Raw genomic sequence first — 13,968 nt, 5'->3', positions numbered from 1 at the left:
TACCGGTCGAATATACATACATATAGATCACCTACATGTTCTCAGAATTTGGGATTTACCCTGAAACCGAACTGATTACGACTGGTGTCTGTCAAGACAAAACGGCAACGTTAGTGTGTGTTAGTACTCGCTGAATTCTAGTAAATATATGAAATACGTGTATAATTTAGCCATTGGAATTATCGCTGATGTTAAAGGGAATATATGTGAGTATTAAGTGCAAGCAGTATTGAGCTGGAGTATTTTTCATTAGGTTGTTTTCCAAACCTTATATTAGAATTTACAACAGAGTTTTAAAACTCAGTTTCTGTAAGTAAAGAAAATAAACCTAAAAATTGTAAATCAAATCTTTAACTGCTTATTTATCCACTCAATTGCTCAATCAATACTTAATATCTACGCAGTTTAGCTTTTAGCGAATAGGCCACAGAGTAAGCGCAATAACTTGGTATTCTACTTTGCTTTCGCTATCCATCGCTTGCCTTGTTTCTCCTTTCTTTTTGTTCCTAGTATGTATGTAGTTTTTTACTGTTTTTTATAATGCAGAGCAGCATTTCCGGCAACGGACGCTGATTTTCCAGCACGGCCATGGCCGAAAACAGTTTCAATAAGTTTCTCTAAAACTTTTACACGCCTTTTGGCCGACCAAACAACAAAACGAGAGAGAGAACGACAGAGAGTGCTACCAAAACTAAGCAAAAAAGTGGGAAAAAAAGAAACTAAAACTACAAAACTTCAATTCGGGCACAAACTAAGAGCAAAATAAAAAGACATTGAGGTAGGCATGGCAGTCGATGCTGCAGCCTGTTAAAAATTTGAACGCGCTGATGGGCATTTTTACAACTGAAGCGTTAACTATGTGAAAGTTGAGTCTCGCAAAAAAAAAAGGAACATAAAAATAGTTATTTTACTTATCCTTAATCGAAGTTTATATACCCTTTAAATATATCGTATTATATTATCACAGGGACCTATCAATACTCTGTTGTCCATATAAAATATTCACATAAACTAGTTAATTTTATTTAAGCCATATTCTTCTTAGTATTGTCCCCTAAAATAACAGAAAGATGAAATCCCAGAAGAATATTTAATGCTCATGTTTATTATTAAATGACAGGTTCTCTGCAGGTTTTACAGAAAAGTAAGTCTACTTTTTGAAATTGAAGAAGAAATAAAAGGAAACAAGACAACAAAAGAAAGACAGCGCAGAGCGCAAAACCAGAAAAGGGGGAAAGGGGTGAAACGTTGGAATTCCCCTACAGCGGTGAACAATATTTTTCATTTTAGTTTAGTTTACAAGTTTTTGAAGCCGGCATCGAAAAAGAAGAGAAAAACTAAACTCATCCCGCAAATGAAATTTTTATGAGAGCAAGCGAACAGCAAAAGAATAACTAGTGAGACAAACTAACCGAAGTACATATACCATTGCAGATAAATTTCTTGAATAGGGTAAATACTTACATAAGTTCAGAAAAATATATATCTGATTAAATTTAACGGTATAAAATCAAATGATTCTCTAAGGATTTTTGAAAGATTGCCTTAAGTTTACTTACAGATTTCTTTTAATTTTCTTAATTCCCTTACGGATACTTTTGATCAGCATAAAAAGGCAAGTCTGTATGTCCAGAACAGGAAACCAAGTACAACTAAATTTCTATAAAAAGACTTAAACCGTTTTTATTTAGTTAAAAATTTTACATTGGAAAACACGTTACTTTAATTACGTTTCACTTTGGACTTTGATTTATCTTGACTCGCTTGAGAGTTTCTATTGATGAAAAATTCTTGTAAACCTCGGAAAGCAAGACGGATCAGCAGTATTAGGCAATATAGGATAAAGAAAATACCACCATATAGAATGAATATGGCATCCAAATTATGATATTGCACAAAGTTAAGATCCTGCGAGGCACTTCTCAGATATTTGGCTCCCTTATGCCGACTCACATGCTCCACCCAATAGACGGCCCGCTCCAAAGGAAGTTCCTTTTGATCTTTATAGCGAGCAGACATATCTAGAACCTTTTTGGTGGCCTCTGGTGATGAAATTATTCTCTCAATTGCATTGGTTAACTTCTCAGATGTAAGTTCTTTGAAATCTACAGTGACGCCATATCCATTACTTTCGGCTCTGGCCATATTGAGGAATTGATCACCAAATATGGGTATACCAACAAAAGGTTTACCATGATAAATAGACTCCGTAGTACTCAACAAACCACCATGAGTTATAAATGCAATCACCTTCTTATGGGCCAAAATATCATCTTGTGGAAACCAATCAGAAATGAAAACATTTTCCGGTTTTCCCGGCATATTTGTGTCCTCAAATTTCCACAATACACGCTGCTTCAATTTACCAAAGGTCTCAATTAAGGCCTGACGTTTCTCCAGAGGCAAATTTTTACTCTTCAGATTTGAACCCATCGAAAAGTAAATGACACCATGTTCTGCACCATTGATAAAATCCTCGATATCCTTTGGCAGTGGCTGACGTTTGCGATTGATGTGCATGCCGCCCACTTCAATCATATTGGGTGAGTAGGGACGTGGAAAACTAAGCGAAACATGTTGATTGAGTAGCACCAATGCCGTATTTTTGCGCATATCATAGAAATCTTGCTTGTTGTTTGGGAAATATTTGCGATATACTTCCTCCTGCTTTGGCAGGTAGTAAAGATTCATAAATATTTCCTCATAGGTAAGGAACGCCAAATTTCCAACACGTTCAACTAAGGACATGTGATCGGAGAATTTTAATAGAGCATGTGGGATGTACGACGGCGGTGAGGGTGATCCAACCTTATAAAAGAAAGTTAAGTTGTTAATTTAGATCGGGTGCTATGCTGTGAATAGTTACCAAATCTGTGTTCCAGCTAATGGCTCCGAATGTTCCTAAGCCTATGAGAGGAGCATTGAAGTGCTCTGCAAAGCCAAATAGTGCCTCATTAAGGAAAACTTCACAGATAACCGCATCAAAATTTTGCTTGGATTTTTTATACTCTTTTATGATAGGATCCTCAAGCAACGCTTTTGTTATGTTAATACCCATTTCATAAAAGCCCAGAATCTGATTCAAAATTGGCTTTTTAGAGCTCTCCAATAGATTATCGGCATTGTCTGAAAAATGTAACATTATATTATGTATTGCTAAAATATTTTCATCGAAACAAATTTGATTTTAATTACTTTAAGTCATTTAATAATTACAAACTTTATAACAGGTTATTTATAAATGCTGTATGATGATGAAACCATTTTCTTGACGAAATTTAAAACTAGCAATGTATTACTGACGAGCAGTTACGCCGAAATTGACGGCTTTTAAAATGAAAAACTATAGAAAAACATAACCAAAAGGAAAACATAAATACAATCAGATACAGAAAAAAATGACTCAGACATAGTGGGCAAAAGAAATGTTCTCAAGAAAGAAAGTTAAAAGAAATATTCATTAGAAAACCAGTTTTTACCTGTTTCTTTAAAGTACTGTAGGGCAAGAGTTGAACCGTTTTTCTCTTAACTGTATACATTTTTTAATTTGTAAAACACACTTGTAACAAGCATTTCTAACAATATTCTTATGCAACAACATCGAAGAAAATGTAATAACGGCTTTGATTGATAATTCGTATGTATTATTAGAATAGCGTGCATTTTGTCATTTCCTTGATAATTAGCTAAATTACACAACAATTTAAAACTATTTACTGTTTACCAACTGAACAAGCAGAGTCTTACCTTTCATGGCCTCCGATACACTAGGTACTGATATTTCGGTGATATTTTGATTAGGTTTCTTCAGTTGAAAGGGCGAAATAATGGTCACTTGATGGCCTGCAGCAGCCAATCCTTTGGCCAAAGCGGAGCCCACATTGTAATGGGATCGAGCAGAGGTATGTAATACTACTAGATAATTATAAGCACTAGCGCAGCTAAGCAGACAGCCTAATAGAAAAAATATGCTAATGCACCTAGTTATACTCCGTATAGGCTGCATGTTTTTCTGTTTTTAGAAACAATTTTTTCGATACCACACGCTTCGACTTCTCAGAGCAAACTGATGAAACTGTGTATAGTTCTGGGGTAATATATATACATATAACCAGAACCCAATGACAACATGAATAGCAACTTTGGTTAGGCTTGCTTGACACCACAATCCCTCTACAACAATTTTTAATTGGCCATAGTGCAAGTCATTTTTATAAGCATGTTTTTCAACAAAAGAGAAGCAGAAGAGTCTACATACAAAAATATGTATATATATGTCTATATAAAATATACCTACATATATTCCTCGGTTTATTAGTTGTAGCGGCTACTTGTTTGGCATGCGGCAAGCGGCTAGTTTATCAATTCTCCTTTTGAGCCCCATTCGTTGGTTGTTTTTGCTTTTTGTTCGGCTTTTCGATCTTTGTTTTGATTTCTCATATTCGTTAGAGCGAACAGTGGTGAGTAATAAACACATAAAGCTATTTATAAGAGTATCGTATTGATGTATACATATGAATATGTTGAATAAACTTTAAAGCACTGGCAAATATTAAGTAAATAAAATAGTATAACAAAGAGTAGATATATTCAGTTACATAACAATAGACGATTTATATATTTATTCAGGTTTGCTGGTCTATTGAGACTGAAATCTGAGACTGCTTGAAATTTTGCGAGACTCAATTCTTACTATTCACTATGAATCGCATTTTAAACTATATTTTCGGTGAATTATCAGTAATAAAGCGTGAGGAGCTTGGCGGCATAGTATTTAGTCTTATAATTTTGAGTTTACGTCCCCTTATTAATTCGACTAGAAAACTATTGCCTTCTACTACAGAATATCATTCGAGACTAGTAAGTGGTTAAATTTTCTGTTTATCTAAAATTGCAACATAAACTTTGAACAATTTCTTAGTTTTTCCAAATTACTTTATTTGTCTTGCAAGACGAGAAACAAAGGATACACAAGAATGTGGATAAAAGATACAAATTATACCAAATTATGATCTTGCGTTGTGCTATTTACAGATCGAGATAAACTTTAAATTGATCAATTATAAGGTTCACTTGTCCAGAAAGGCATACGTAATTTAGAAGCCGATCGCGAAAACTTCAAGATTATCACATATACTAACAGGTTCGTGTTCACTTTTGTCTCTGTAAGTGCAGAGAAGCTTTAATTTTATTCTCATCATGATAAAGGCTTGCTTATAATGTAATATCAGGCGTATGTTATCACGGTGCTGATTAGACGAACGTGACACTTCTTTCATAATAGTAGTTAGGTACTTACGTACCTTTCGTGTTTCTGATTCTTAACGAAAGAAGAAACAGATAAAAATAGTCAAAAATATGGTACAAACTGGCCGGCACTAAAGGGCCAATTAAGCCATAACGTAACATTATTATTGATTATTTTACATTCGTGGTTGTAATGAAATAGGTAAATATTCAGTTGTTCGATCTACACAAATGTGTATAATGTAACAGCACGCATTAGTGGTCAGACCATTTGGTATTTACTTATGAAACATAAACGTTTTCTTACTAAGACCATATGAATATAATTAATAGAGTCTGAAAGCTTTTCACAAACATCGGATCCTTTCTAAAATTAAATATTTGATCAATATGAAAAGACATTAAAAGAATTAAAGTCCAAAAATTTATATTTATTTTTAGTGGCATTTTTTTCACAAAAAAAAAAAAATTAATTACGTTTCACTTTAGACTTTGGCTTAGTAAAACCCGCTTGAGCGTTTCCCTTGATAAACAATCCTTTTAAACCTCGGACAGCAAGACGGATAAGCAGTATTAGGCAATATAGGATAAAGATAATACCACCGTATAGAATGAGTATGGCATCCAAATTATGATATTGCACAAAGTTAAGATCCTGCGAGGCACTTCTCAGATATTTGGCTCCCTTGTGCCGACTCACATGCTCCACCCAATAGACGGCCCGCTCCAAAGGAAGTTCCTTTTGATCTTTATAGCGAGTAGACATATCTAGAACCTTGCAGAGCATGTGGGATGTACGACGGCGGTGAGGGTGATCCAACCTTATAAAAGAAAGTTAAGTTGTTAATTTAGATCGGGTGCTATGCTGTGAATAGTTACCAAATCTGTGTTCCAGCTAATGGCTCCGAATGTTCCTAAGCCTATGAGAGGAGCATTGAAGTGCTCTGCAAAGCCAAACTGTGCTTCATTGCGGAAAACTTCGCTGATGACGGCATCAAAAGTTTGCTTTGACTTCGTAAATTTTTGTACACCAGGATCCTCAAGCAATGTCTTGGTTATGTTAATGCATACATCGTAATAATGAACGATCTGAGCTAAAATTGGCTGTTTGGAGCTTTCTAAAAGGTTGTCGATACTGTCTAAAATAAAAGAATCCAATTTTTAAATTATTGCAGATTTAATATGGATTTTTATAGTTTTTGTCTGAGTTGAACTATTTCTGAATGAATAGTGATAATGAAAGATCAAGCAGAGTCTTACCTTTCATGGCCTCTAATATACTTGGTACTGCTATTTCGGTGATATTTTGATTGGATTTCTTCATTTTAAAGGGCGAAATAATGGTCACTTGATGGCCTGCAGCAGCCAATCCTTTGGTCAGAGCGGAGCCCACATTGTAATGGGATCGAACAGACGTGGGTAGAACAACTCGATAATTATAAGCAGAAGCGCAGCTCAGTAGGCAGCTTAATAGAACAAGGAAGCTAAAACAACGATTTTCACTATAAATGAGCTTTATGTTTTTAATATTTTGTGAACAATTTCTTTAATTCCGCTCACTTTGCCTTCTCGCAGCACTCTGCTGAAACCCTCTGACATTTTAGACCTTTATATGTATGTATGTACATTTACGATAGCCAGAATTTTATGATACCATCAATGGCAGATTATGTTAGGTCTGCTTGACACTGCAATCGCTCTACAATAATTTTTAAAAGGCAACGGCAAAGTTAATTGTTCTCAAAATGTTTAATCAACTCTTTCTTTCATCGAATTTAAAGAGTATTTTATCATTATACAAATCATTTTTTAAAATTATCGAACCTATTGGAGTATGTCCATTACTAAAGTGAAGTGTGTATTCCCTGGTTTGTTTGTTGAAGCGATGACTTGTTTGGCGTGCTGGCGGCTACTTTATCAACTCTGCTTTTGTTTCTGGTTCATCTGTTGTTTTTGCCTCTCTTTCGTCTTTTTGGTTTTTGTTTTGATTTTTCAAATTCATTGGAGCAATATATGTACATATAAACATATTTACAAAAGCCTTTTCAGTGATTAAAAATTATTTTTAATGTTCAGTGTCAATAATTCGATTTTGTACACTGTAAGTATTAACGATGTTTCTCAGATTTGTTGCCTTAAAACTATTTTTAAATATTTAAATTACAAAGTGATAGGTATTACAAATTCGGTTTATTATTTTGAGGCTATGGTGAAGTATATAAATAAATAAACTGTCGTCTAACTATGTAGCTAAAATGCCTCCTTGTTTTTTTTACAATTTCTTGTGTTTTACCTTGTTATTTCCTAGTTTTGTCTTTAGAAAACTCAGAAGATTGATGGTTAAGTAGGTGAGAGCTACAAAAATTAAAACTAAAATTACAAAGAACACAGCGAAAACATCTAAATTGTGATACTGCACAAAATTAAGATCCTGGGATGCACTTCTCAGATAATGAGCTCCCTTCTCTCTGGTCACATGCTCTACCCAGAATATGGCTCGCTGCAATGGGGTTTCCTTTTGATCTCTGAAACGTCTTGACATGGCGCGAACCTTTTCCGTATAGCTTGGATCAGTGATTACTGCCTTGATGGCATTCTCAAGTCGTTCGTAAGTCAAATCTGAATACTTAACACTAGCACCGTAACCAAATTGCACCGCTCGTGCCATATTCGTAAATTGATCACCGAAAATAGGTATGCCAATGACCGGCTTGCCGTGATAAATCGATTCGGTAGTGCTCAATAGTCCGCCGTGGGTTATGAACGCAATCACCTTATCATGGGCAAGAATATCATCTTGCGGAAACCAATCAGAGATAAAAACATTATTGGGTTTTTCGGCAAAATTTGATTCTTCAAATTTCCATAAAATGCGTTGCTTCAATCCTTTCAGTGTCTTTAAAATGGCCTTACGTTTTTCTAAAGGCAAATCCTTGCTCTTGACATTGGATCCAAGTGAGAAATAAATGACACCATGTTCTGCTCCGTTAATAAATTCTTCAATATCCTTGGGAAGGGGTTTGGTTTTGTAGTTAATGTGCATGCCGCCAACCTCAATCATATTTGGAGCATATGGACGTGGAAAATTCAGTGACACATGACTATTGAGAAGAACCAATGCGGTGTTTCTCTGCATTTCATGAAAATCTAGTTTGTTGTCTGGAAAATGCTTATGATAAACAGCCTCTTGTCGAGGCATGCTAAGCCATTTGATATAGACGAATTCATACGAAATGAAAGCCAAATTGAGAGCACGTTCAAAGAATGACATATTATCTTTTAACTCAGTCATCAAGTGCGGTACATAGGAAGGTGGCGATGGTGTGCCAACTAAGTCGGTGGTCCATGTGGAGGCTCCAAAAGTACTTAAAGTAATAAGCGGAGCATTAAAGAGCTCGGCAAACCCGAAATGTGCTTCGTTCATGAACGCCTCAACAATGACTGCATCGAATGTTCGTTTCTCCTTCATGAATACCTTCACTGTTGGCTCCTCCAGAAATGTATTTGTAATTTTTAGGCCCATCGCCAGAATTACAGGATAACGTTTCCATATAGACAATTTGGTGTTTTGTAGAATATTCGCCTTACTCGCTATAAATACAGAAAAGATCAACTTTCATTCTATTCATAGCATGACAAAAGTTTGCATTTAGCCCAGTATCAGTATGTTATCATTGTACTGATTAGACGAACGTGACAAGTCTGACAACGGATAGGTTAATTACATACGTACCTTTCATTGCTTCAATAACATTTGGTGTGACGATTTCGGTTAGATTCTTAACGGGCTTCGACTGTGAAAATGGTGAGATTAAAGTGACTTCATGTCCTGCAGCTGTTAATCCTTTGGCCAAAGACGACACCACAATGTAGTGCGATTTGGATGCCGTGGGCGCCAATATCAGATAAGAATAGCCCCAAACATGGGCCACACTGGCCAACAATAAAAAGCCAACAGGGAAAGCCAGACGCATGTTCTTTATAGTTTAAATATCGTTTGCCTAATAAGCATGGTTGAACAATGGTGTTTAATTTTATAGAGAGTTATAAGAGGGTGATTTCCTCGAATGATAAGCATGCATGTCTCTCAATGTATTCACTTGGTAGACGATTTAACTGAAGAGCTATTAAGTGATAATGAATCCAAAAGTAATAAAAGATAATAAAATTATTTGGCTACTCGTATATAAATCACAACATACATATCTTATCAAACAATCTGCTCAACTCAAACGGTTTTAAAAATTTCGAAAATCCCAAATATTAATATTTTAAATTTACTTTAGTACTTCACGAGATTGGTAACCTAGATGCAAAGTTTCATCTTCATGTTATGCGTGAATCTTTTGTGAATTAATTGTCTGATTAAACGATAAAAATTAAAAAGGTCGCTAAGAACAGACATTTCAGTCAGGTGAATCCCTTTTTACCCACACCCATGTCTGTGAAAAGCTTTTTGCTTAACTAAAATTATAATCTCTCTTTATAAAAGACTCTTTGCACTAAGAGAACATGGGTGTTTATTGTCAAAATAATTGATCAACTTGCATAAGTCTCTTAAGCTTTAGGTATGTAATACCCTACAGCGCAGAGTGTTTGTCTGATTGGTTCCAGTTATATGAGTTTTTATCTGCTAAAGTGAAAATAATACACTCTAATACATTACAATTACTGTTTAAGTTAATGGTAAAGTAAAGTAAATTTACTACTGGTTAAGAAATTATAAAAACCGTAAAGAAACTTCGTTCTAACCGAATTTAACCAATATTTTTATCGATAGCGACTGTCCACAGAACTGAGAACTGAATTTCACAATTGATAGTACTGTACACATAAATGTATATTTATACATATGCTCAAACGTTTATAAACGTTCTCACGTTGAACGTATAAAAACGCCGCTTAATTCAATTTTTCTGCAGTCTGTGCTTGAACATCGAATAATAAAGATACCCAATAAAATGCGTCTGGCAGTATTTGCTTCGATTTTCAGCCTAATTGGCTGCGTGGGTTTTTGTAGTGCTTATAATTTTTTGATGGTTCTTAACTCAGCCGGTCGATCTCATTTCAATGTTGGCCATGCCTTGGCTAAGGGTCTAGTGGCTAAGGGTCACGAAATTACAGTGGTGTCAGTATTTCCATTAAAAAAACCTATACCTGGATATCATGATGTGGATGTGCCTAATGTAATTAAAGTAATGCAAGGTATGTAATGATTTTGTTGTGTAACATCAAATTTTATGATTGTTTATTTACATTTGAAGGTGATATAGCCGCTCTTTGGCAATCTATACAAAAGCCACTCACTGAAAAACTAATGGATCACTATCAAATGGGTTTTCGCATCACCAGAGGTCTGTTCGAGGATCCAAATTTCCAGAAACTATTAGTCAGCAACAACACTTTTGATGCTGTCATCTGTGAAACATTCTATAATGATGCACACTACGGTTTGGCAGAACATTTCAAGGCCCCTCTGATTGCATTGAGTACAGGGGGAGCTTTGACCTTTATATCGGATATGGTAAGAAAAAGAAAATCAAACAATAGTATGCTTTATAAGGCATTAAAATATACATTAATTACAGGTTGGTTCTCCATCTCCACCATCTTTTGTTCCTCATATAATGTTACCGTTTAGTGATCATATGTCATTCTATGAACGTTTGGTCAACGTTTTATTCTTAGCATATGAGCGATTTCTTCTGGATTATTACTATCTGCCCAAACAGGCTGAACTCTATAGGGAATTCTTTCCCCATAATATACACAATTTTTATGAAATGCGTCGAAATGCCTCATTGGTATTAATAAATCAGCATTTCTCACTTGGTTTTCCGCGCCCATATGCGCCTAATATGATTGAAGTGGCCGGACTTCATGTCGATGACAACCAGAAGCCATTACCGCCAGCAATTGAAAAATTCATAAATGAATCGAAACATGGAGCCATATATTTCTCCATGGGTTCGAATTTAAAAAGCAAAGATTTGCCAGCTGAGAAGCTTGAAGAGATTTTACAAGCATTCCGTGGACTAAAGCAGAGAGTTTTATGGAAATTTGAGTTGGATGACCTGCCCAATTTGCCGTATAATGTGTATATATCTAATTGGTTTCCTCAAACAGATATTCTGGCACATCCAAAGATATTGGCATTTATTACACACGGCGGCATGCTTAGCACAACGGAATCGATATATTATGGCAAACCTGTTATAGGCTATCCCATATTCAGTGACCAGTTCAGTAATATGGCTCACGCAGAACAGATCGGCTATGGCATTAAACTTGACTTTAAGAAATTGAATAGTAAAGATTTGCGTGCTGCAATCGAGAGAATTACCAGTGTACGTTCATATACTGATCGTGTTCAGGCAATATCTCAAAGATATCGAGATCAGCAGCAAAAACCTTTGGATAATGCCATCTTTTGGGTGGAACATGTGGTTAGGCATAAAGGAGCGGACTATCTAAAAAGTGCTGGACAACGTCTCAATTGGTGGCAATATCACATTGTCGATGTTTTAGCCATAATATCTATCTCTCTTATTCTAACACTCACTATCTTGTTCTGGACTTTGTGGAAATTATTGAGCAAACTCTTAAATGGCAAAACGAAAAACATTAAGGAAAAACAGAAACGTAATTGAAATCGAATTAAGTAAATTGAAAATTTTAATATACAATCTATATATAAAATTTTGCTAAAAATAAATGTATAATTTTGAATAACAGCTTGCAGGCAGCACATATAAATAAATCTTTCCTTTTGATTGATTTCCCCGAAACTTCCTCATGCCACATAGACAAACAAAAGAAAAGCAAACAAGTTGAAATGGCTGACTAAAGAAAATTTAAATATGGAAACAAACCAAAGCATTAAATTAAACCGAGACATACGCAAATGGCGGTTGAAAATCGAGGAAACGAAAATATCTGAAAACGTAAAGTGAAACTTTTGCCACCTCGTTTCCTATCCATATGTATGTATGAGTCTGAGTGGGAGCGTGTGTTTGTTGTTGTATTGTGCAATGACATTGAAAAAATTGCTATAAAAAATTTGTGCGCCAAAATTTACGTTATGTTATGTGAGCTAAAAGTTAGCTATGCAAAAAAAAAAAGAGAAAACTTCCCCCTCTCTTTTCTGCTGAAAGTTAAAAGTAAATTTACGCAAAAGTCACCAAAATGCACAGTAAAAAGAAATACTCATACAAAACTTAGGAAAAAGAGCCATGGAGTGTGCCAGGGATGTTTGCCTTGCGGAGGGATGAAGAAAGAAGGAGGATTGCTCGTTGAAAGTTGCAAAAGAATATGAAATGAAACGGAAGTTGAAGTTGATTTGTTTGTGAGGCAAAGTGACTCTGACTTTCACTCTGACTTTGGCTTTGAGTTGTCTTATACCACACACCCATACATATACACATTGGCAGCCATTTTGCGGAAACGGAAGTTGCGTTTCAATCGCGCGCCTGATGAAGTTACCCAACAATAACAAACACACAACATGAAAAAATTGGACTCCATCATGTGAGGGCAAATAAATTTAGCATAACAATACTTTGCAAATTTTATGTCCCATGTATGTGTGTTTGCAAACGTATTGTGTTGGCATTATGATTATGATTTGAAAATAATGCGCATAAATTTCAACAAATTGAAAAGCAACGAATTAAGGTTTCAAAATGTTGGCCAAATTTTTTTCAAATGCGGCACACAATTGTTTAAAATATTTTAGCTACATAAACAATCATTGGGCACATATATTTGAAGCATTTAATCTTATCAAAATTGGAACTATTAATGAAACAAATCTCTCTGTGTACTTGTCATTCATAAAAGTAATAAAGTGAGAATATTTTTTAAAAGAAATTTAAATAATTTGTACTATTTTTTAAAACAACAAGCCCTACGATTACTAATTAATCTGATATCAATACAATAAAAATAAGACATTCCGCATCCTGTATTTATGGCAATCATAAAGAAAATGTTGACATATTTTGAATACCCTTAAATAATTGTGAAAAATATATATTAAGTGCATCCTTCTGTGCTCTGAAGTCATGTATGTAGTTATGAGAGTTTTAATGGACCTATGTATGACTCATCTGGCCATGAATCAAAGGCCAGACACTGCAGTTCTTTTTAATGCCGCAGTATTGTAATTAAAAAAAGAGGTAACACTTCCTTCCCCCCTACTCACTGACATATTGTATGTATTTTTTATCTCCTGATATATGGGCCCGTTCTTTTGGCCTCATGCGGAGATTCTGGCTGAAATGACAGTTCCAGATTCACAAGAACAATGTGCCCCATTGCCAAGGGTCGAAGGACTGAAATTGTGTTGGAACGCAATGCGAAGGACTCAACGGGTAAATTGATTGCGATTGTTGAGTTGATTGGCAGGCGAAACATGAACACGAACACAGACAGTAACTCACATGCATATACATACACATATACATACACAACGCCACTAACATGCATTGACTGCATGCGACACCAACAAACAAAAGCGGAGCTTTGAGGTTTTCATTGTTGCAGCTAAAAAAGGAAAGATAAAAAAAAACCTCTTTCCTTTCATTTTCATTTTGATGCTGCATTTTTTTTTTAAGAAACAAAATTCTTTTTGTTTCTTAAACTAAGTTCGTTTATGTCTTTAAAATGCTTAGTAATATGTATGTAGATGATTTTCGTTTCAGTTAAGTTAGACACAAGTTT

The 13,968-nt window shown here is 35.1% G+C and overlaps 3 protein-coding genes across 3 annotated transcripts; 1 reads left to right on the top strand and 2 right to left on the bottom strand.

The window, feature by feature from the left end:
• Positions 1-1,657: 1,657 nt before the first annotated feature.
• Positions 1,658-4,072, bottom strand: Ugt302C1 (UDP-glycosyltransferase family 302 member C1). The gene is made up of 3 exons (XM_068299934.1): positions 3,748-4,072; positions 2,867-3,126; positions 1,658-2,808 (listed from the first exon to the last, which is right to left on the bottom strand). The coding sequence occupies exons 1-3, from the start codon at positions 4,004-4,006 to the stop codon at positions 1,723-1,725; spliced, it is 1,605 nt and encodes a 534-aa protein (XP_068156035.1). The 5' UTR covers positions 4,007-4,072; the 3' UTR covers positions 1,658-1,722.
• A 3,217-nt stretch (positions 4,073-7,289) lies between these two features.
• Positions 7,290-9,243, bottom strand: Ugt302E1 (UDP-glycosyltransferase family 302 member E1). Its single transcript, XM_068299936.1, has 2 exons — positions 8,981-9,243; positions 7,290-8,838 (listed from the first exon to the last, which is right to left on the bottom strand). Exons 1-2 carry the CDS (start codon positions 9,219-9,221, stop codon positions 7,520-7,522), a joined length of 1,560 nt encoding a protein of 519 aa, XP_068156037.1. The 5' UTR covers positions 9,222-9,243; the 3' UTR covers positions 7,290-7,519.
• A 915-nt stretch (positions 9,244-10,158) lies between these two features.
• Ugt302K1 (UDP-glycosyltransferase family 302 member K1) lies at positions 10,159-11,981 on the top strand. Its single transcript, XM_068299935.1, has 3 exons — positions 10,159-10,452; positions 10,512-10,771; positions 10,836-11,981. Exons 1-3 carry the CDS (start codon positions 10,209-10,211, stop codon positions 11,895-11,897), a joined length of 1,566 nt encoding a protein of 521 aa, XP_068156036.1. The 5' UTR covers positions 10,159-10,208; the 3' UTR covers positions 11,898-11,981.
• The last annotated feature ends 1,987 nt before the right edge of the window (positions 11,982-13,968 follow it).

The sequence above is a fragment of the Drosophila tropicalis genome, unplaced genomic scaffold, assembly GCF_018151085.1.
Source record: "Drosophila tropicalis isolate 14030-0801.00 unplaced genomic scaffold, ASM1815108v1 contig_878, whole genome shotgun sequence".
In the NCBI taxonomy this organism is placed as follows: Eukaryota; Metazoa; Arthropoda; class Insecta; order Diptera; family Drosophilidae; genus Drosophila; species Drosophila tropicalis.
The sequence above is the reverse complement of the archived record's forward strand: the minus strand, read 5'-3'. Positions and strand labels throughout refer to the sequence as shown.

Excerpts from the sequence above, each read along its gene's own strand:
- Ugt302C1 (XM_068299934.1), bottom strand. The coding sequence starts at position 4,006 with ATGCAGCCTATACGGAGTATAACTAGGTGCATTAGCATATTTTTTCTA. Across the intron at positions 3,127-3,747 it reads TGTATCGGAGGCCATGAAAG|ACAATGCCGATAATCTATTG; the intron begins GTAAGACTCTGC and ends TACATTTTTCAG. Across the intron at positions 2,809-2,866 it reads TTAGCTGGAACACAGATTTG|GTTGGATCACCCTCACCGCC; the intron begins GTAACTATTCAC and ends TTCTTTTATAAG.
- Ugt302E1 (XM_068299936.1), bottom strand. The coding sequence starts at position 9,221 with ATGCGTCTGGCTTTCCCTGTTGGCTTTTTATTGTTGGCCAGTGTGGCC. Across the intron at positions 8,839-8,980 it reads TGTTATTGAAGCAATGAAAG|CGAGTAAGGCGAATATTCTA; the intron begins GTACGTATGTAA and ends CTGTATTTATAG.
- Ugt302K1 (XM_068299935.1), top strand. The coding sequence starts at position 10,209 with ATGCGTCTGGCAGTATTTGCTTCGATTTTCAGCCTAATTGGCTGCGTG. Across the intron at positions 10,453-10,511 it reads TGTAATTAAAGTAATGCAAG|GTGATATAGCCGCTCTTTGG; the intron begins GTATGTAATGAT and ends TTACATTTGAAG. Across the intron at positions 10,772-10,835 it reads TGACCTTTATATCGGATATG|GTTGGTTCTCCATCTCCACC; the intron begins GTAAGAAAAAGA and ends CATTAATTACAG.